We start from the raw sequence: 23,158 nt of genomic DNA, 5'->3' as shown, positions 1-23,158 counted from the left end.
CTTTCTTTCTTTCTTTCTTTCTTTCTTTCTTCCTTTCCATCCATTTATCTGTCTGTCTGTCTATCCAGTTATCTATCTATCTTTCTACCTATCATCTATCTATCTATCTATCTGTCTATCTACCTCTATATATCTGTTTACCTGCCTACCTGTCTACATGTATGTATGTATGTATGTATGCATGAATCTATCTATCTAGTATGTGTCCCCAAAATCCAAGTTTGGTTTTAAGCTTAGAAATCTTCCCCATCCTTACACTCCATCTTCTCAGAGAAGTCATTGTACTCCCCTCTCCGCATATCAGATTACCATATTTTTCCTTGAATGTCATATAGAACTTACTTACTGTCATGGAATACCATTCCATACTATCATAGAATGACTATTAAGTCCCTGAGGAGATCTATTCCTAATCCCTCCTTCCCCCATCCCCTGTGCCAGATTTTCAGTTTAATTAGGCATAAACCATGTTTAATCTAAACTTTGTGTCACTTCCAAATGCTGTCCTAAACCTTTACTCTCTGTGTGATGCTGGGCAAGTTGAGCCTCAGTTTCTTCCCCTAGAAAATGGAGATCATAGAAGATCTATTACATAAAGTTGTTTGTGAGGCTCAAATGAGATGATATAGGGAAAAACTTAGGCAACCTTCAAGTGCTATATAAATGTCAATTCTTTTTGTTAGGTTAAGTTCCAGGAAGTAGGTTGAGGCACAGAGCGATTAAATGACTTGCAGATTGTCTAGCAATCAATTAACAAGCATGTATTACATGAATACTTAATACATACTTGTTGACTGGGTTATTGGGTGCCTACTATATTCACTGGGTGAATGCTGGCATCCAGACCCTCATCACTTCTTGCCTAGACCATTACAAAAGTCTCCAAATTTAATTCCCTCCTCAAATTTCTCCTCACACTAAACCAAGCTGCCAAAGGGATTTTTCTGAAGCGCGGATTTGAGCTTGTCATTCTCTACTCAATACATTTCCTTAATGACATCCTTTATTATGGTTCTTTGTTTTTCTTTAAAAAGAAAACCTTAAAAAAATGGAAAAAAAATTTAAACTTAAGAACATCCCAAAAATCATTTCCATACACATCAGAATACAAAAACATTTTATGTTGTTTGTTTTAGATATACGTATATAGATCTACATATATAATATATATAAATATATGCAATAAATTCTAGCATAAAAGAATATGTACAGAGACTGAAGTGCTGATTTGAACATCAAATTCTAAACCCTAATATAGAAATAATTCAGTATTTATTAAAAATAAATCTCCTTATGTCCAACACCTTCTGATCAGGAGGTGAATAACATACTTCAAAGGTCTCTTGAGACATGTTTGGGCATTACTGATCAGAGTTCTTATGTCTTTCAAAATTGTTTGTCTTTATAATATTGTCCTTGAATAAATTGTGCTTCTGGTTCTGCTCATTTCATTTTGCATCAATTCATACTATTCAGGATTAAAAAATTGTTTCTTGTATTACAATAATATTCTATTATATCTATAGGTCCGAATTTGTTCATCCATTCTCCAATTGTCTGAGAGTCAATCTAAGGCACTTTCTTAGATTTAAGTTCTTTTTTTCTCTCCTCTCCTCATCTTTTAATCTCCCCGGCAGGAGAGAAAATTTGTCTTGTTTGTGACTATCCCCTCCCTAGTATTATCCTCCTTATCCTTTCTTTGCTTATCTCCACTTGTTTCCCTGTTGTTCTAGTATTTCTTGCTGTCATATGGAATCAATGACTTCTGTTTGTTCTATTCTCATTTGCAAGAAGTTAATTTCTTAGGTAAGAAGTCTTAGCAGAAGTCTACGGCTCTCTTGGCCATCTCTTGGCCTCTTAGAGATCCTCAGTTTTTAGTTCTTCATTGTTAGTGTGTAGGATTTCAGGTTCTAGTTCTTCGGAGTAGCACCCCATCACTGGCACATCGATACAACATGCAGCCTGAACTTTTCTTCACATCCAACTTGTGAGCACATCCTAAACTCCCACAACCATTTTGGCCATTTTCTCACCACTGCTCTTTCCTTTGTATTTCCCTGCTTCTATTCTCCCCTCTCCAATTCATCTTCCATGCAGCTATCTCCCTCACAGATCTGTTAAATTCCCTCATATTTACATATCTTCACCATTGTATCCCCAGTGGAACATAGGCTTCTTGGGGGCAGGGACTATCCCATTTTATGATCTATATTTGTCCAGTACTTGGCACAGTGCCTTATACTTTGTGGGTACTTATATGAATGTTAAAGTTGAGGTTATTTGAACCTGAAGGTAATAGGGAGTCACTAGGGTTTATTGAGGGGTGGAGTTGATAACATGGTAAGATTTGCAATTTAGAAAAATCATTTTGGCATCTGAGTAGAGGATGGAATAAAACAGGCAGAGACTAGATGCAGAAAAAACAATTAGGAGGCTACATAAAGGGGCAGATAGGTGGCTCACTGGATAGAGAGCCAGGCTTAGAAGAAGGGAAGTTCTGGGTTTGAATCTGGCCTCAGACACTTCCTAACTGTGTGACCCTGGGCAAGTCACTTACCCTCAATTGCCTAGCCCTTACTACTACTCTTCTGCCTTAGAACCTATACTTAGTATGAATTCTAAGATAGAAGGTAAGGGGGTTGGTTTTTTTTTTTTAAAGAGATATGTCAGGTGTGCATTCCAGAGGTTACAAGGATCTAAACTAGGGTGTTATCTAGGTAAGTGGAGAGTCAGGGATGGATATGAGATGTTCTGAAGGGATAAATGACATGATTTGGCAATGGATTGGCCATGGTAATAAGGAATTAAGGATGACACCAAAGTTGTGAGCTTGAGTGAATTGGGAGTATGGTGGTGCCTTGGGTAATTATAGGGAAATTCAGAGGAGGGGAGTTTTTTTGGGGAGGGAAGGATAATGAGTTCTGTTTTGGAGCTTGATGAGTTTGTGAAAACTAAGGGGTTCAAGATATCCAGTTTGAGATCTCTAAGAGTCAGTTAATGATGTAGGTCTGGAGTTGAGAAAAGAAGTTAGATGTTGTCTAGTACTTTTTCTTGGGCACTTATAACTCTTATCCAGAGAAGTGTACGTAAGACCTCAGTCATTACTTAATCTCTCTGGTGTTTTAATGAGGTGGGAATGGGGAGAAAAGGGAGGGATGGATGGAGTGAGAGAGTTCAATTCTCTTCCTGTGAACCAGCCTGGTGCCTTGAATCTTAACACCAACTTTCCAGAGTCCTCTGTTAATGATTGAGAAATGAATTCATCACTTGGCGGTCCTTCTGGGACATGGTCTGGTTGTGTTTTCTTGGAGAATATATTGAAAGGAGCATTGACAACTCCCAGACTCAAAACCTCAGAGCCTCCTCTTCCTTTGGCCCCACATCCACTCAATCATCATACCCTGCTGATTTTTTTAGTTCTATCTCTTTCAATCCTTCTCTCTACTTCATTCCCACAAATACCTCCCCATCCATGCTCTCGTCACCTCAAACCTGGTTGATTATAATAATAAAAATTATTATATATGTAATATATAATAATAATAATAATAAATTATAATAACCTTCTGATTTGTCTCCTCAACTCTGGGCTTTTCTTTTCCTCCAATTATCAGTCAGACATACGGGCAATTTTCCTTAAACTCTGTTTACCATATAACTCTCCTGCTCGTCTTTTTCTTATAGCCTGGCATTCAAGACTCTCAAGTCTGGCCTCTACTCGCCTTGTATCCAACACGATCTTCCCTTCATACACGCTCTGATCATTCTCATCTCTCACTTTTACTTGTCTCATTTCCCAAACTTGGGAAAGTGAATTGACTTGGTGGTCAGAGTACTTGGGACCAAACCCACACTCTGTTTTGTATAGCGTTGCTCGAGCAACTTATTTGACTTTTCTGGTACTCAATTTCATGATCTACAAGGTGATGGAGTTAGATCAGAAGATCTCAAAGGGCCTTTGCTGGTCTACAGTCTCTGGTGTTTTTATCTGTATTATACAAGCTTAGAGATGAACCAATGTCTTACACGATGACTTTGATTGATTCAAGGAGGTATACGGTATCTATTCATTTGTTGTTTAGCCTTTTTCTTTGTGTCTGACTCTTTGTGTGACCCCATTTGGGCTTTTCTTGGCACAATTCCTGGAGTAGTTTGCTATTCCCTTCTCCTGTTCATATTCCTTTCTGATTCTTCAATTCAATCAAAAAGGGTTCGCATTTAACAGTCACGAGAATCAAATGGTATTGGTTTTAGCCATCTTCGGACTCTAAGCTTGTGCTTAATATATGTTTATTGAATGTAATCAGAGCTGACCTGTCTCTTCCAGTCTTCCTGGAGCAATTTGTCTGTCCTTTCTGTGCCCATCCCCCTGACTTTGTTTACTTATCTGTATACATCTTCAATCCTCTGAGGAGAATGGAAATTCTTTGGTCATAGCAGGGTAGAAAGAACACTGGCTTTGGAGTCAGAAGATGTGGGTTGAAATCCTTCATGACTATATTACCTTAGGTAAATCATTTTGGCTACCTCATCTGCAGAGCAGATCTTGTATATGACTTTTGCTTTTGTTTTCCCAGAATATCCCATCATGACTTGCTCACAGGACATGTTAAATACAGGTTTGACGAAATGAATCGAAACGTAAGCTTTGATTCTATGATAACATTCTCTCTTCCTCTCCCTTTCTGAATCCTCTCTGCCTTTCAGGACCTAGACTAAACCTAACCTCCATCAAGGAAATTTCTCTGATCCCTTTAGCTTGAAATGATTCCTCTCTCCTTTGGGGTCCTACAGTCTTAGTTGCCTGAAGTACACATTGGGCTTGGGGTCAGAGCCATTCTGCCCTGAGTAAATGTGAACCTGCCTTTGTACATTTAGCAAGTGCTTTAGAGACTGGCTTAGGCAAGTGAAGGGGTAAGTCATAAATTCAGACTTACTGACTCTTGTACTTCTCTGCTGACATTTAATCCCCTGAGCCATGGAACTCCTCAATCAAATTCCCAATGAGCTAATGGCTATTCATGGGGAGGAATGAGCCCATGAGCTATGAGAGAGTTCTGTGGAGTCCAGCCAAGACCATGAGAGGAGGCACAATTTGCAAAGTTAATCAAGGGATGATTCAGATTTTTATTCTCTCCTTCCCACCATGTAATTAGAATTGGTTACTCTAAAAACTACAATTCCCAGCACCCCATTCTTCTCACATTACATGCTAACGTAGGGAGGTTATAATTTTTGTCTAGCCCTGCCTCTTGGGGTTTCTGAGGTGAGTGGGGTGCTTGGAATTGTGGTTTTTAGGGTAACAGATTCTAATTACACATTTTCCTCCCCTCCCAATTAATTACAATACTCAAAGGTCCAAAAATTTGGATTTCCTAGAGGCAGGGAATAGGTGACCCCTTACTTCTCCACTAATCACTTTCCTGGAATCTTTGAGAATCAAAGGAGACTAGTAAACTACCTAGAAATGAAGACTTTCCTGTAAAAAAAGTGAAAAGTTAGAAATGTATGCTACAATTTTTCTCTCCATCTCCCTGAAATATTTGGAATGTTGCTACCTTTACTAGTTGGCTTGGGAAGACATGCTCTGTGATACCCAGGCAACTGATAGAGGTTGAACTTAAGACCCAAACTAGAGGGCCCTCAGCATCCTTATCTCCAAAACTGCAAAGGATTCCAATGACTACAAATAGAATATTCCTTAACAAATTTCATTATGATACCTAAATTTTTAATGTGGGGTTTCTTTTCTTCCCTGTCATGGCCATTGGTTTAGCCACACATACAAGCCATCCATTTAGAGAAGCATTTGCTACTAAATAAATGGTAGGAGAAAATTAGCAGGAGAACTTGATGAGTCCTGTTCCTTTAAAAACTTATGAACCAAGGGCAGTTGGTGGCTCAGTGGATAGAACCAGCCCAGGAGTCAGGAAGACCTGAGTTCATATCTGGCCTCAGACACTTCCTAGCTATGTGACCCTGGGCAAGTCATTTAATCCTATTTGCCTAGCCCTTGACCTTCTGTCTTAGAGTTGTTATTAGGATAGAAAGTAAGAGTTAAAAAAACCTATGAACCCAAGAATAGCGCAAATTCAACATACTAGCCTCCATTTTAATAGTGCTTTTAATATACACAAAATACGTTCCTTTCAACAACTCCAACAAATTCTACAGTTTACAAATGGCAAAAACTGAGGTTCAGAGAAGTGGTCTTTCAGTAGTCACTCAGCTAGGATGTATTGAAGCCAGAAGAATGTGAACTTACTTCTCTTTATTCTGAGTTCAGGATCTTTGGAGGACAAAGACTGTTTACTTTCTTTCTTTTGTATCCCCCAAGGTCCAGTTTCCCCAAATTGAAATGTGAACTCTTTGAAGGAAGTGGCTGTTTCATTTTTGCCTTTGTGTATCCAGAACTTTGTATAGTACCTGGCAAAAGTGAGCACTTGATGAATCCTGGTTAATGGATTACTTTTTACCTAGGATCAAAATAGATTTATTTACCCTGCTCCTGTTTTGTGGTAACTATCCTGTTCTCCAAAATCCTTCAAATATCTCTGGCCCAGTCATCACAGTTTTTTCAGTACCCAAGGATATAGACCTTCTGTGTGATTTGAACTCTTCAAGGGCAGCTAAGTGCTTTCTAACTCTCTCCTTATGTTTCTTGGGTTTCAACTTCCTACTGATCACTTCTTGGGTTGTTGTTCTGCCCTTTCAGGTCCTATCTCTTAGGCAGAGAAACAGCATCATCAGCCATTCCAGCTACAACAAATCTGATATCCAGTCTCTGACTGAAGACTTTCATTGATGGGAATCTCACTACCTCCCACAGTAGAGGATGAGTGACAAGTAGACCTTCATGTGGCCAGCGCTTTTAGAAAATAATGCCAGGAGAAACTCTACCATGTCTCTGGAGACTTAATGGAATCCCTCATCTCTGCCACCCCCCACTGACTACTCAAACCCCTGCCAGTACCTTCCTTTTACTCTCTGCCCAAGGAATGAGGAGAGGGCTACTTAATCCCCCCAACTTTCCAAAACAAAAGGCCTCTGGGTTGAGAACAACCATGGAAATATCCTCCAACCAAAAGGATCAATTTTCACTGAGTTAGAAGCAACCATAGCCAGAGAATAAACTTGGAATGTTGGGCTCTCCCACAGCCCCTAGACGACATTGAGAATCCCAGAGTCAGGGATCTTGGCCACAAAATCTTAGAATTCCAGAATCCACCATCCATCTCCCAGGGTGGGATTCTCCTCTGTCCCGGCCAGCATTTCTGACAAACAATTGACTGCCTCTGAGAATGCAGATGGGGAACTCACTACCCTGGGAAACAGTTCCTTCTCCTCTCCAGAAAACTCTTCTTGTTTAATGACTCCAAAGATTCCAATGGGAATGATGTGGACATTCCCTCCGATAAAGCAGATTGCAGTGCCTCCATGTCTCCTCACCCAGTATGACTCTACTAGAGGTTCCCAAATATTTTTGGCCTACCACTCCCTTTCCAGAAAAAAATATTACTTAGTGCCCCCGTCACATACTATCACCACTCCCTTACAGTTATTCACCGCCCCCAAATGCACCTGTGGCCATCACCGCGATCCAGGGATCGCTGCAGCACCCACTAGGGGGCGGTGGCGCCCACTTTGGGAATCACTGCTCTAGACTGTGTCCTACCTTAACCTTCCCACAGCAGAGGAGAGAGGGGAGGATAAAAGACTGTAGTTCTTCCTTCTTTTCTCTTAACATTGGGAGGATACTAATGAAGTAAATAGGCCAGCTGACCATCTCAAGGTTAGCCCTTGCTCTTGGCACATGATTATTCCACCTTTTTTTCCCCTTATTCTTATCTTTTATTCTGATTCTTTTCCATAGTTTGTCTCTTTTTCATATTTGTCATGTGATGTGATTTGTTCATGCCCAGCATGAGCCTGTCAATTGTCCTTTGATGACATTCAATGTCAAGTTTGGAAACTATAGTGTTTCACAAATCACAGCAATATAGTGACACCGTTAGAATTATGGTATTAAAAAAAGAGAGATCTTTATACCATCTGCATTCCTCTTCCTACTTAATTTTGGAGCAAATCCCTTGTCCATATATGGTTTCTCTCTCTTCCCCCCACCTCTCTCTCTCTCTCTCTCTCTCTCTCTCTCTCTCTCTCTCTCTCCTTCTCTCTCTCTCCCCACCCCTCTCTCTCTCTCCATCTCTCTGTCTCTGTCTCTCTGTCTCTGTCTCTCTCTCCTAACTCTCTCTCCTCTCCAGTTATATACACACATACTATTGAATGTGTTCTATAAATTGTTCATCTCACTCACCAATTATCTGGCTTAATAAGCCAATAATCCATTTGATTATTCCTGTGTGGATGGTTATTCCAAATTTCACACTGATTATAATTCTCTTCCAAGGAGACTCTGCAGTGTTTTATGTCTAGTCTCGATTAGGCCAGTGTCATCAATGAAGAGGAGCATATGGAGGACTTTACCATCCACATGAGATCCTTCTTCAGCACTGACTTTGCACCATTTCTCCTTTATGTTGGTGTTGAATGCTTTAGAAAAAAATACCCTTATTTTTGCTCTTTGAATGGATACTAAGTATGAGGTTTTAAGGCAGAGGATTGGTAAGGGCTAGGCAGTTGGGATTAAGTGACTTGCCCAGGGTCACACAGTTAGGAAATATATGAGGCCAGACTTGAACCTAGAACTTCCTGTTTTTAGGTCTGGTTCTCTATCCATTGAGCTTTCTCGCTGCCTCTAGTGTTGAGCAACTTTGAGACATGCATCTCCATGTTTTATGCCTCACCACATATGAATATATTTATCTATAGATATCCATTTCTATCCATCTATCTATCTACATCTATATCTGCCTTTCCTGCTATTGAAGATCAGGAGAATGCTGAACAAAGTTAACCCTATTGTTATAACTTTCAAAGAATTTTGGATTCTTTGAGTGGATGGATGGATGGATGGATGGATGGATGGAGATACCACATTGGAAGAGAGCCTTTCAATCATCCTTTTGTTCTACTAAATAAAAAAATTGGAAATAGTAAGTGAATAATAAGCACAATGGGATTTAGTATTTGATGATAAATATGTGATTCTCTATGGAATATTCTGTTCCCAACTAATCACTCTATCCAAGATGATACCTTACATATGTATATCTTATAACGCATTGTGTATAATTTATATAACACACATATCCCATAAAGTTTTATGAAATAGGAAAGTAGGGATATGGGTAAGTAGTTGTTGATGTTCTCTTAGTTGCCTTTAGGAGTAATTAAGTTCTGAAATTCTTTTCCATGCCTTTGCTGTCTTCCCTTCTTTTAGATTCCTTAAGAACCAGTCCCCCAAAACCCTCACAATTATGTCACCTTCAGCCATTTTTTTTTTATCCTGGGACTCCATTCTAGGAGCATAGGGCCACAACCAGTAGGCAGTGGGTCACACTGTCGCTCAGGGTCACCCAGCTGGGAAGTGTCTGAGGCCAGATTTGAACCTAGGACCTTTCGTCTCTAGGCCTGGCTCTCAATCCACTGAGCTAGCCCAGCTGCCCCTACTTAAGGTTGCAGTTTCTTTAGCAGATGTAGAGGTGACTAGACCTTCAGCCTAGTCACCTCTAAATACACTTGATCTCTGCTTTTGTTCTCTTTAGTTTCATCTGTCTCTCAAGTACCTCTGGGACCGTGAGGCTAGAGTTCAAGCATGGTGCTTCCACTTTCCTTGTTGTGGAAAAGAGTTTATGATAAAAATCTTGGGGGCAGCTGGGTAGCTTAGTGGATTGAGAGCCAGGCCTAGAGACGGGAGGTCCTAGGTTCAAATCTGACTTCAGACACTTCCCAGCTGTGTGACCCTGGGCAAGTCACTTAACCCCCATTGCCTTCCCCTTACTGCTCTTCTGCCTTGGAGCCAATACGTAGTGTTGATTCTGAGGTGGAAAGTAAGGGTTAAAAAAATTACATATATATATATATTTATATAAAATAAATCTTGTCTGATCTTTTCTATCTTTCTCCATTTTTTATTCTTCTTTCAGGCTCAACCTTAAATACCTCCAGAGTGATTCTGTTTAGCTGGCTCTCTTCATCAAGCTATTAAAAACTGGTTTTACCATTCAGTGCTTCTCTCTCTTTTATGAGATAATGTTGTTCATAAACTATGATCATTCCTCATGGTAAGATATTACAAATAAGCTTATGTTCAAAATGATATTGCTCTTGGCAACATACCCCCCCCCCAGCTTGGCAAGCATGCCAAGCTTCTAAAATGCTCTTTGAGCTCTTTGGGCTTTAATCTTTCTATGGTTGATGGTTTAAATGATGTATATCAATTGAACTTTAATCCATCAAGTATATAAGTTCTGGCTACACCCTAGTCAGTTAAGATAGACATTTATTAAGCACCTACTAAGTGCTAGGCAATATGTTTAATTTTGGTAGATGCTGGATCTGAGATCTCTCTCAGTTGCTGGTGTTTCCTGCCCATCCTGAAATGACTAGGCATTTACTTCATACATATTTTGTTTTTCCTTATAGGCATAAATATTGTATAAACTAAAAGAATATATGCTTTTTGAGGGTAGGGGCCATTTTATATTTATCTTTGTATCCCCAACACCTATAGTCTTTTTTTTTTTTAAACCCTCATGTTCCGTCTTGGAGTCAATACTGTGTTTGGCTCCTAGGCAGAAGAGTGGTAAGGGCTAGGCAATGGGGGTCAAGTGACTTGCCCAGGGTCACACAGCTGGGAAGTGTCTGAGGCCAGATTTGAACCTAGGACCTCCCGTCTCTAGGTCTGGCTCTCCATCCACTGAACTACCAGCTGCCCCCCTTACCATAGTCTTTAACACATTTCCTGGCACTTAGTAGTTCCTTAATAAATGTTTATCTATTCTGACTAGAATGTAGCAGACACTTAAATACTTAATTGATTAAAGTTTAAATGATATAAATAATTTACCACAGAAAGATTAAATGAGCCCAAAGAGCACTTTAGTAGCTTGGCATACACGCCAAGTGGAGAGATATGCTTGTCACGGGCAATAACATTTTGAACATAAGCTCGTTTCTGGTATCTAACAGATATGACAATAATATTTCATTTTACTGCACTCTGCCTAATGCTATACATAGCCTGTCAAGACCCTCCTGAATTCAGCCTCATCATCCAGGGCATTGGGTCTCCCTCTTTACTTTGTGCCACCTGTAGATCTGAGAATGAGCCACCATCTATGTCTTTATCTAAATCTCTACTACAGATGTTAAGCAGCTCAAGGGCGAAAACACTCCTTCACTTCATTAGGGACGAATGTTAAATATCCTCTCAGTCAGCGTTGGTCCTTCCCTCCTCTGGGAGCATCTCACAGGATACAGAGCTGTACCCCTCTAATCACTTCTCACTGCTTCCTCTATTGATGTCTTAGCCCCCTCTTGCCAGCAACTCCATGTGGGCTGGGACTGTCTTATCTAAACTCTGTGCCTCCCTCAGTGCCCCGGAGTGTTGGGAAAATTAACCTAATGTTTTCCATGGCAGTCCCTACTGTGGGTCAGCTCTCATTGTGAAAATGTTTTCCTTGACATCGAGTCCACCTAGGCGGAACATGACTGAACCCTCCTCCACTTGAGAGACCTTTATTGTACGAGGATAGTTAACATATCAGCTCTGAGTCCTCTTCTCCAAGCTGACTATCTTCAGTTCCTTCAACTAATCCTTGTACAGCACCTTTTCCAGGACCTTCATTATTTTTCTTGACTTCTCCTGGATGCTCTTTGGCTTATCCATGCCTTTCCTAAATTGTGGTGCCCCCAAAAAGGACACAGTACCCCAGGATGTACCACAATGGGTCAATCGGCTCCCTCTTTCTAGACCCCATGTAGCCAAAGATCATATCCCCAAATTTGTTGGTGTATACACTCCAGCTTGTTAGAGGCAAGAGACTAAGTTAATTGAGGAAAGAATAAAAATGGAAACAAAATATGTTCTTATTAATGAAAAGAACTCCAAATGTTTAAAAAATGGGAAATGGATAGAGGAATGGACATTGACACTGATTGTGACCCTTTCCTAAAGAAGTTTAATGGATGTAAGTCAAATGCCACAGCAAGGAGACCCAAAGAGCCTAATAACCTCCTCTGCCAGCAAATGGTTGATCTCCTGACTGTACAGGGAGATGCCAGTCAAGGTAAACACAAATGTAGACTAAAATCTAGTTTGTTAAATCAGAGAAGTACTGAGGAAGATAAATAAAAAGTATCACTTCATCAAATAGCAAGAAGCAGAGGAGGGAAAAATTAGTTTAGAGAGAGACCCAACCAAACAAAATCACCTTGAAGGTATGTCAGGATGAACCTGGAAGAAAGACACAGACATAAGACATGGAAAAGGTCTGCAGAGAGTTATTTAAAGAACTTTTTTCTCCACTAAGAACAATGGCTTTTCCCACTTAAACACTAATAGGAAGTGAAAATAGCCCAAAGAAAACAAATATAGGAAAAGAAACTAGGTCAAAGCTATAATGGAGGCTGCACAGGGTAGCTGGCTGTGCAATGGATAATGTCGGGCCTGAAATCAGCAGGACCTGTGTTCGAGTCTTGGCTTCAGACACTTGACAACAGTATGACTCTAGGCAAGTCACTTATACTCTGGATACCTCAGTCTTCTCATATATAAAATGGGCATAACAGTACTTAGTTCTCAGGGTTGTGGTAAGTATCAAAGGAGATAACCATTGGAGAGCTTGACATAGTACCTGGCATATAGTAAGTGTTATATAAATGTTAGCTATCATTGAACAGCTTTGAGGGTGATGAGGGATTAATTCTCAGGTAGCTGAAAGAGCACAAAATAGTAAAGTTGTGTGGAAAAAAATCAGAACTTATTCCCCAAAAGTTGACTGAAGGAATATCAATAATTGTAATCTATATGTCCAAACTTTCCTATCTCTACCAAATTTTGTAAGACTAACTTACACACACTGATTTACATATACTAATTACATAAACTAATTTGTGATAAAGGTTTGAGCTAGGAAAAGGCAAGTTTCTGCATATTCTACAGCAATATTCTACAGCAAACCAGATCGTTCTAGTCCTACAACTGAACGGAAGGTATAGAGAAAAAGATCCTGCTTGTTATTATGGCTATTCTTTGTTCAGTAGAAAGAGCACCTGCTTTGATCAGCTCTTCTCCAATCAGATGCTCTAATTCATTTTATCTGCCAAAATCATGCAAAATTCCTTAAAAGATATAATAACAGAGATAACTTAGTTCAGTGACCCTCTGATTATGGATATCAAATGACTTATAAATCAGGGACATGGAAGTCTGCCAAATGTGCTCAGCACTGTCAGGGAAGAGACCCAGGGCGAAGTCCAAGGGGAAAAGGGTTTCTTATTAGAGAATGAAGCCTTCCAGAGCCTGGAAGACATTGTGCTGATTGAATCAAGTGTAGGAACCTTCCAGGGCCTCTAAATGTGGTCTATAATTTCTCAAAGGAGTTTGGCTTAACTATCCACATGGGAAAAACCAAGATGATGAAGAATGCCTGTTGTCTAGACTGTGTTATACAGTTAGATGGAGAACCCATAGGGTTGGTCTATCAGTATGGATATTTGGAAAGAGACTTCAGATTTACAAGGTTCCGGGCCCAGAATTGAACAGGATGAAGTAAGCAGGTTGGATTGCCCTTGGGAATTTGTGCAGTTCAATTAATGACCTCTAGCCTCCCCCTTAAAGAAAGTTCTACACCAGAGTGTTATATCTGTCAGGGCTTGGACATCACAATCCATGGGAATTGGCACAGCATATTGAGACTGCCAACTCTCTGGCTAGCAATGTGACGTCATCTGCCTCTGATCTAGGTATGAATCTCCTTTTCCCTTTCAAAAAAAATTTCTTTGAACCCTTTCCTTTTGTCTTAGAATGGATACTAAGTATTGGTTCCAAGGTAGAAGAGTGCTAAGATCTAGGCAACTGGAATTAAGTGACTTGCCCAGGATCACACAGCTAGGAGGTATCTGAGACCAGATTTCAACCCAGAACCTCCCCCCCTCTGCTCTCTATCCACTGATCCACCTCGCTGCACCTCGCTTTCCCTTTTGAAGTCTACTCTTACGAGGAGAGGAAGCTCTTTGCAGGCAGGGACTATTTTGTATACCAAGCGTCTTGTACATTTTTTAACCAGGCCTGAGATTTCATTAATATAAAGAACTTGCAGTGAGGTTACATTGAAAATTAGCATTCTTTTTGTCAATTTCTGGCCTCAAAAAGTTTCTTGGGGGTACTAAGGTTAAATGGTTTATCCATGGTCTGAAGCAGAACTAGAACCCAGATCATCCTAGCTCTGAGGCTTGTTCTCTATCCAGGGGCCAGACCACCCACCACCACACCACCAACAATCCTGGATATTGAGAAAATAATCTTGACAATTCTATAATCCAGAAGGAATAAGTGCAGATAGCTACCGCGATGCCATGCCTTCCCTGCACCTCTACACCTGCTTTCTCCCAGTATTCTGAGCCTTAAAAGAATATCACAGCTGGTTCTCTTGGATCCTGGTTCACTGGAAATGCCTCCAGAGCAGGCATCCTGTCTTACTCATACGGGGGCTCTCAGAAAAATCCCTAAAATCTGTTTGGATTCCAAAGCTCAGGGCTCATGAATTATTTGCTGGTTGCTTGACTCTTTCCTTATCCATGTCAGTGCCTCTCCAGGGATTCAGATAACTAAGAAGGGACTTATTTTCCTTTAGAAGATCCCCCTTCCATCCTCTCCCCCCACTTTTAAGCCAGGAGCAGAGAATCCTATTGGGTAACTGTGGCCGGTGAGAAAGTAGCCCCCTCTTGGGAGCCAGACTAAGAATGGCTCTGGTAGAGGAAGACGGAGAAATGAAATTACCTGATGAGGTCCAGCAGAGCATCGGCCGAGCTCATGATGGGTTTCCCACTCTGGGCAGTGGTTTCCTTTTGAGCTGCACCACCGGGGTGGATGATGGAGACCATGATGATGCCCACAATCACAGCGACAAAGGTGGTCCAGAGGTAGTAGGCCACGGTGAGGATTCCCAAGCGGCTGGAGGTCTTGGCGTCCAAGGATGCAAGACCTGACATCAAGCTGGGAGAGAAACGACAAAACATCAGAGTTTTTCGCCCATCACTCGGCCAATCCACAAGCATCTATTGAGCATTGACTGTGTACTGGGTATGGAGGATACAAAGACAAAAGTGAAGCCCTTCCTTTTCATAAAGAACTTACATTCTGTTGGGGAAAACAAATGTGCACGTAAAAGAACATACGATATTAATATGTGGAAACTGATGACTGGAGGTCCTGGGAAGGGCCTCTTGGAGAATAGAAGGTGACTGCTGAGCTGCATTTTTTTTAAACCCTTAACTTCTGTGTATTGGCTCCTAGGTGGAAGAGTGGTAAGGGTGGGCCATGGGGGTCAAGTGACTTGCCCAGGGTCACACAGCTGGGAAGTGTCTGAGGCCGGATTTGAACCTAGGACTTCCCTTCTCTAGGCCTGACTCTCAATCCACTGAGTTACCCAGCTGCCCCTGTTGAGCTGCATTTTGAAGGAAACAAGGGGAGCTCAGGAGCAGAAGTGAAGAAGAAATGCATTCTGGGCATGGGGACCAGCCCGTGCCAAAATATGGAGGCTAGAGAGGTTGTCTCTACCTAGAAATCATCGAGCCTTAGAACAACAAAGAACTTTAGAACAAGAGCCTCTTAGAACCAAGCGGAATCCCAGAACTTTGCTGTGGTAGATAGAACCTTAGAACCTAGCATGCATAGAACATTTAACATTTAGAAGTTTAAAGACACAGAAACACCAGCAGGCTGGAACCAGTCCTTAGCAGGTCAAGAGCCAACTGTTCAACTTTTCAGGGTATTTATGGGTGTTCTGAGGAGGAATACCAGAATGTATACCAGAGTGCCGGAAAGCATTTTATGAAGTCTGACACAAAGTAGGCATTTAATAAATGCTTCTCGATGGAAGAAATTGAGAAACTAAAGAAGAGATGACTTGGGCGTGGGGGATGGTTATCTGCAAGTATTGGGAAAGCTAGGACATGACTCAGTGACTTGTTCTGCTCCACCCCAAGGAGCAATAATTGGAGGTTGTAAAGAGGAGATGGGTTGGGTTAGATGATCTCGCCAGCCCCTTCCAAAGAGTAGATTCTGTGATTATATTTGAAATCCTGGGAACAGATGAAATCAGTAAAGATGTGGAATGAGGAGAGAAAAGGGCCCAGACAGAATAGCCATCCTTAAGGCACAAGACAGCAAAAGGGACTGAGAGGGGATGGCTTAGGAAAAAGGCACGGAAAGGATGGAGAGAGTGCCCAGGCAAGGGTGGGTGGGTGGCAAGCGGGATGATCCACAAGACAAGACCCAAGAGAAGACCCTGCATTTAGTGGTTAAGAAGTTGCTGGTACCCCAAAGAAGAGAGGTACAAATTTGCCTGCTTACCTTCTTTGCAGAGAGAGGGACCATGGGTAGAGGACACTGCATATAATGCTGGGCTTGCTTGACTTTAGTTAGTTTTGATGAACTTTTTTTTTTCTTCTAAACCCTTATCTTCCATTTTAGGATCAATACTGTGTATTGGTTCCAAGGCAGAAGAGTAGGCAATGGGGGTTAAGTGACTTGCCCAGGGTCACACAGCTAGGAAGTGTCTGAAGCTAGATTTAAACCCAAGATCCCTGACTCTAGACCTACTACACAATCCACTGAACCACCTAACTATCCCTTGCTGAACAATTTACATGAAAAAAACCCTTTATTCTAAGGGATGGCTCTCTGAGAAAGGAAGGAAGATTATGCTGGGAAATGATAGTGATAATCAAAAAATTAAAAAAAAGAAACCGTTGGCAACTTTAGGATATCAGAGGTGTAAGAAGGTAGCCTAGAGGCCAGCAAGCCTCCACCTCCCTCCACCCAATTTTTGGATGAGGAAACCGAGGCACATAAAGGTTAAGTTATATGTCTAGAGTCATACAACTGATAAGGAATAGAGGCAAGATTAGATCTTCCTGACTCTGGATCCAGAGGTCCATCTTCTAGGCTATCCTGCTTCTCTTACAGAGAGCAGAGTGGTAAGGCCAGAGCCTTGGTCTTCGGAAGTTAAGAAGTGAGCAGTGACTGTGTGACCCTGGGCAAGTCACTTGACCTCCATTGCCCACCCTTACCACTCTTCCACCTATGAGCCAATACACAGAAGTTAAGGGTTTAAAAAAAAAAGATAAGAGTAGTGAGAAAGTGCTGACAATGGGTATAGAAGATTATATCTAAGGATTTGGCTGGGAAAGGGAGGAACAATATAGGAGGATGCTTGAGGGAATGATGGGATCAAGAGAAGCTTTTTGATGAGGGGACTTAGATGTGTTTGTAGGCAGCAGGGAGAGTTTGAAAATCAGAGAGGAGGACAGTGATGGAGGGGGAAAGTTCCTGAAGGAGTCAAGAGCCCAAGGGAGAGTGTCTGCCTTAGTGAGGAGGGTCACCACCTCCAAGATTGGAGAAGAGGAAGGGGAAAGAGGTCAGAACGCCGATGGTTGTTGAGGTAGACAATAAAGGAGACAATAAAGGAGCTCCCGAAAGATGGCTTTCATTTTCTCAGTAAATGAGGTGATGTGTTGGGACGGAAGGGCATGGAGGGCTTGAGGAGAGAGCATTTGGACCAGCTTTTGGAGACGGGCCAACAGAGATTCAATTAGAGAAGGGTAAAGAGATTGCCAAGCAGTGAGGGCTTTCTATGAAATGAGCTGAGGTTGGATCAGGCCCAGTCTAAATTTCTCTAGCACTGTTTGGTGCCTTTAGAGCAGGAATAGAGAAGGCAGATGCTGAAGGTAATATATAGGCTTAGTAGGGAGCAACCCCAAAAGCATTCAAGCAGGCAGGACAGAAGGAGGTCGCCCGAGGCAACTAGAAAGATGAGACTGGGAAAGGGGAAAAAGGGAGACCGGACAAGGGTGATTTCCTGCTCAGGCTGCCTGGCACACCACTCGAGCACACAGCAGTATTCTTTTTTTTTTTTTAAACCCTCACCTTCCATCTTGGAGTCAATACTTTTTTTTTTTTAACATTTATTAATATTTATTTTTTAGAAAAGTTAACATGGTTATATGATTTATGTTCTTACTTTCCCCTTCTCCCCCCGACCTCCCCCCACTCCCATGGCTGATATGCATTTCCACTGGTTTTAACATTTGTCATTGATCAAGACCTATTTCCAAATTGTTGATCGTTGCATTGGTGTGGTAGTTTTGAGTCTACGTCCCCAATCATGTCCACCCCAACCCATGTGTTCAAATAGTTGCTTTTCTTCTGTGTTTCCTCTCCTGCAGTTCTTCCTCTGAATGTGGGTAGCATCTTTTCCATAAATCTCTCAGAATTGTCCTGGGTCATTGCATTGCTGCTGGTACAGAAGTCCATTACATTCTATTTTACCACAGTGTATCCATCTCTGTGTACAATGTTCTTCTGGCTCTGCTCCTTTCACTCTGCATCAATTTCTGGAGGTCTTTCCAGTTCGCATGGAATTTCTCCAGTTTATTACTCCTTTGAGCACAATAGTATTCCATCACCAGCATATACCATAGTTTGTTCAGCCATTCCCCAATTGAAGGTCATACCCCTCTTTTCCAGTTTTTTGCCACCACAAAAAGCGCAGCTATAAATATTTTCGTGCAAGTCTGTTTATCTATGATCTCTTTGGGGTACAAACCCAGCAAAGGTATGGCTGGATCAAGGGCAGGCATTCTTTTATTGCTCTTTGGGCATAGTTCCAAATTGCCATCCAGAATGGTTGGATCAGTTCACAACTCCACCAGCAATGCATTAATGTCCCAATTTTGCCACATCCCTTGGAGTCAATACTCTGTGCTCTTAATCAAGTCACTCCCCTATTCTTACCCTCAGTTTACCACTCTGTAACATGAGCAAGCTAGACTAAATGATCCCTGGTGTCCTTCCCAGCTCTGGGATTCCATGACCTCATGATCCTACCTACCTTTTCCTAACACTCTCTTGAAGTGGAATAGTCTACCTGGAAAGGTAGTAAGTTCTTCATTATTTAAGATCTTCAAAGGGCGCTTGGATAGCCACTTAAACTCTGCAGGCAGATGCTCACTAAGATCTTTTCTAACTCAGATACTCTGGAGGTCATGACTGTTGTCTTCAAATGTCTTAAAGACCATCAGAGGGAAGAGAGAATAGACTGATTCCATCTGGCTCGAGGGTTGGACTTGGTGGTCTTATCCAGGACCGAGATTTTGAGCTCTTGTCTCTTGGGACCTCTAAAAGGTTCCCAACATATATTTTGGAAGCAACATTGGTTTTGTAGTCAAGAGGCAAGAGTTATAGTCTTAGTTCTGACATTCACTAGTTATGTGACCCTGGGTAAGTCCCTTCCCCTCAGCTTCCTCCTCTGTCAAATGAAAGGATGGGCCCAGGTGATTCCTTCCAACTCTATATCAAAGATCCTGTAATTGCCAAGGCCTCTTCTAACTCCAAGCTTCTGTGGTCTGTGGTCCCTTTAGCCTCACCCCACACCATTATTGTTGTTGGTTAGGGGTGCCACCCTGTGGCCAGCATAGGTTTTCTCTGTCTTCAGAGCCATTAGGATACCTGGGCTATCCCTGAGAGATGCTCCCCAGGGAAGTCACCTCTTTTTCCCAAAAGCCTCTAGGAAAATGAGCTCTGTCTTTTTCTGGAGGTGGGGGTGGAGGGTGGAGAAGTAAGTCTCTGGATGCCTGGCTTTGGACTCAGTGTGGCTGGCACAGTGCAGATCAGAGTGTAGAAACAACCCAATGGGAAGGAAATCATAGAGTGTCTGAGCTGGAATGGACCTTTGAGGTCACCTAGTCCAACCACCATCTTTTAAGGATGGGAAGAATAAGCTTCAGAGAGGAGTGACTTGATCCAGGTCACAAAACAAATTCCTGAATATGGAATTCGAACATTCTCTCCAATGCCCTGCATTGCCCCTCTCCCATTTAATCTTTAGTCTTTATGGTAGATTTGGGGGGGGACTAAAAAAGAAAAGTTACAGCTGGCTTGGAGTCCCAGCTACCAGCTAGCTTAATTAATTTAGGGGAGGAGGGTTGGACTTGGAGGGCATCATTTGCATTTTTGCTGAACCAAAGAGATGTCCTACCTACCCACCCACCTCAGACTCAACAAAGGAGAAGTCCTCCCTGAGAGAGAAGGCCAGCTTTGGTTGGCTTTTAAACCCTGTTTGATAATAACTCATCTCTCCTCCTTATTGGCCTCCTTCTGGATTCAGTGGGAAAGTCTGAAGACCTTTTCTGGGCTGGTGGCTGGACTCAGTGGTAGGAAAGAGGTATAAGAATGACAGAAAAATACAGTCCTTTCCTGCCTGGACCTCACAGTCAAAGAAGGTTGTTGGGGCAGCTGGGTAGCTCAGTGGATTGAGAGTCAGGCCTAGAGATGAGAGGTCCTAGGTTCAAATCTGGCCTCAGACACTTCCAAGCTGTGTGACCCTGGGCGAGTCACTTGACCCCCATTGCCCACCCTTACTACTCTTCCACCTAGGAGCCAATACACAGAAGTTAAGGGTTTAAAAAAATTAAAAAAAAAAAGAAGGTTGTCTATTCCTAACTAGAAGGGACCTTTGAGCTCATCTGATCCAAATACCATTATTTTTCAAATGAGGAAACTGAGGCTGGTCATTGCATGAGAGGGCAGACTCCTACGTCCTCAGTGTGGAACAATGAGAAAAAAAATCACTGAATTTGGAGTCAGATGATTTGGGTTTGAATCCCAGTTCTGTTATTTACTATCTAGATATCTTTGGACCAATCACTTAATTTCTCCATGCCTCAGTTTCCTCATCTGTAAAATGGGGATGTTGGACTAGCTGACTTCTTGGGTCTTTCTTGCTCTACCTATCAAAGAAGAAAAGAATCAAAACTATTAGAGAAACTCTTTTTATGGTAGCAAAGAATGAGACCCTAAAGGGGTGCCCATCCATTGGGGAATGGCTGACCTAGTCGTGGCTCATGAATGTGCTGGAATACTACAGGGCTATAAGAAACGGTTTCATAAAAACCTGGGAAGACTTGTAAGAACCGATGCAGAGGGAAGCGAGTAGAAGTGAGGAGAACAATTTGTTCAAGGACAGCGAAATGGTAAATACAAATAACTTTGAAAGGCTTAAGAACTCTGATGAGAGCAAAGACCAACCCCAATTCCAGAGCACAAGGAAGGCTGCTACCCGACTCCTGACAGAGAGGTGAGAGACCCGGGATGCAACCCGAGATACATTTTGGGACATAAGCAATGTGGGAATTTGTTTTGTTTGACAGGCATATTTGTCATAAATACTTAATTTTTCTTTTTCAATGAGGAGGTGGAGGGAGGAGAGGAAGGGAGACAAAATAATTGCCCATTAATAGGATTATGATAATAAATGCCTGAAAATATGGTTTAAAAAACTTTCAAAAGACTTTCAAGCTTCAACCAATATCTAAGTGCTTTCTGTGTGTGAAGTTGCCTTCCTCTGAGTGCTCTCCGGTTTACTATTATCCTTCCTAAAATGTGGTGGACAGAATTATTCTAGATTTGTCTAACCAGGGCAGAAAGGCATCATCTCCTTAGTCTGAGACTCTGTGCTAATGTGATCTTTTTTTGACTACTATGTCACACTGTGGACTTCAAGTGAAGGCTGCTGTCCACTGGAACCCTCACTTTTTCAGTCCTCTCTTGGACTCCTTCAGAAGCCCTCCAAGAAGAGAATGGAGAATAGCTTTGCACGAACTCACATGCTCTTGCCCCAGAAATGTCTTTGGAAGGCAAGAGATCAATGACCAAGTGATCATCCATTTGCTTAGGGATACCAGTTGGAGAAGGTCATCTAGCTGACCAAAAAGGCCTCTGATCTCAAAATAGAAGAATCTGGGAGGAACGAATGGGCACCAAGGAGCAAATACGACTCCCCATAGTAGGCTGAAGGAGTATTTTTGCTGTTGGGTGGGCTGGGGGCAAAAGAGGACCCAGATGGCCTCATCGAGGACATTTTTGAGTCTTTGCTGAGTGAAGGCAGAATATTCCAAATATTTCAGAGGTGATTTCCTTGTGAAGGCCAGGCCCTATAGATATGTGATGGATGCTAGCTTCTTCTTCTTCAGCTTTGTGTCCTTGTCATCACAAGGATCCTTAGACCTTTTTCATCTTATCTTGTACTTTTGAAGTCAATTTTTTTTAAACCCTTGTACTTCAGTGTATTGTCTCATAGGTGGAAGATTGGTAAGGGTGGGCAATGGGGGTCAAGTGACTTGCCCAGGGTCATACAGCTGGGAAGTGGCTGAGGCCGGATTTGAACCTAGGACCTCCTGTCTCTAGGCCTGACTCTCACTCCACTGAGCTACCCAGCTGCCCCCTTGAAGTCAATTTTTTAAACTCAAGCATAAGGCTTTTACATTTGTACCCATTTTATTTCCTGCATTGCAGATTTAGCCCAGAGTTCTAACCTGTTTAACTAACAAATAAGACAAAGAGCTGGTTTTATGGAAAAACAAACAAACAAACTATAAAACAGATAAACCATTGGTTAATTTGATTAAAAAAAGAAGAAAACCAAATCATTAGTATCAAAAATGAAAAGGGTGGATTTGCCACCAATGAAGAAGAAATTAAAGCAATTATTGGGAGCTCTTTTGCCCAATTATCTGCCAATAAATCTGACAATCTAAACAAAATGAATGTCTGTTTATAAAAAATATAAATTGTCTAGATTAACAAAACAGAAAATAGAACACTTAAATAATCCCAACTCAGAAAGAAAAATTGAAAAAACCATCAATAAACTCCATAAGAAAAAATCCTCAGGGCCAGATGGATTCACGAGGGAATTCTACCAAACATTTAGAGAAAAATTAATATCCTATATTAAGTATTATTTAAACTATTTGGGAAAATAGACCCAAAAAAAAAAGAGTTCTACCAAATTCTTCTTATGACACAAATATGGCTCTGATACCCAAACCAGGAAGAACAAAAATAAAGAAAACTATAGAACAATTTCCCTAATGAATATTTTTTTCTGGAAATCTTTATTTTATTTATTTATTAATTTTTTTGGGGTGATTTAAACATTTTTATTTAACTAATCAATTTAGAATATTT

At 41.5% G+C, this 23,158-nt stretch overlaps 1 protein-coding gene across 2 annotated transcripts in view; it reads right to left on the bottom strand.

The window, feature by feature from the left end:
• The window catches only part of SLC1A7 (solute carrier family 1 member 7), an 85,059-nt gene that overhangs the window by 24,655 nt on the left and 37,246 nt on the right, over window positions 1-23,158 (bottom strand). For both annotated transcript variants that reach the window (XM_044673519.1, XM_044673520.1), the window contains exon 3: window positions 14,909-15,124. In XM_044673519.1, coding sequence (XP_044529454.1) covers window positions 14,909-15,124 — 216 coding nt within the window. The remainder of the gene's footprint in view (window positions 1-14,908; window positions 15,125-23,158) is intronic.

Source organism: Gracilinanus agilis, chromosome 4 (assembly GCF_016433145.1).
Source record: "Gracilinanus agilis isolate LMUSP501 chromosome 4, AgileGrace, whole genome shotgun sequence".
Taxonomy (NCBI): domain Eukaryota; kingdom Metazoa; phylum Chordata; class Mammalia; order Didelphimorphia; family Didelphidae; genus Gracilinanus; species Gracilinanus agilis.
The sequence above is the reverse complement of the archived record's forward strand: the minus strand, read 5'-3'. Positions and strand labels throughout refer to the sequence as shown.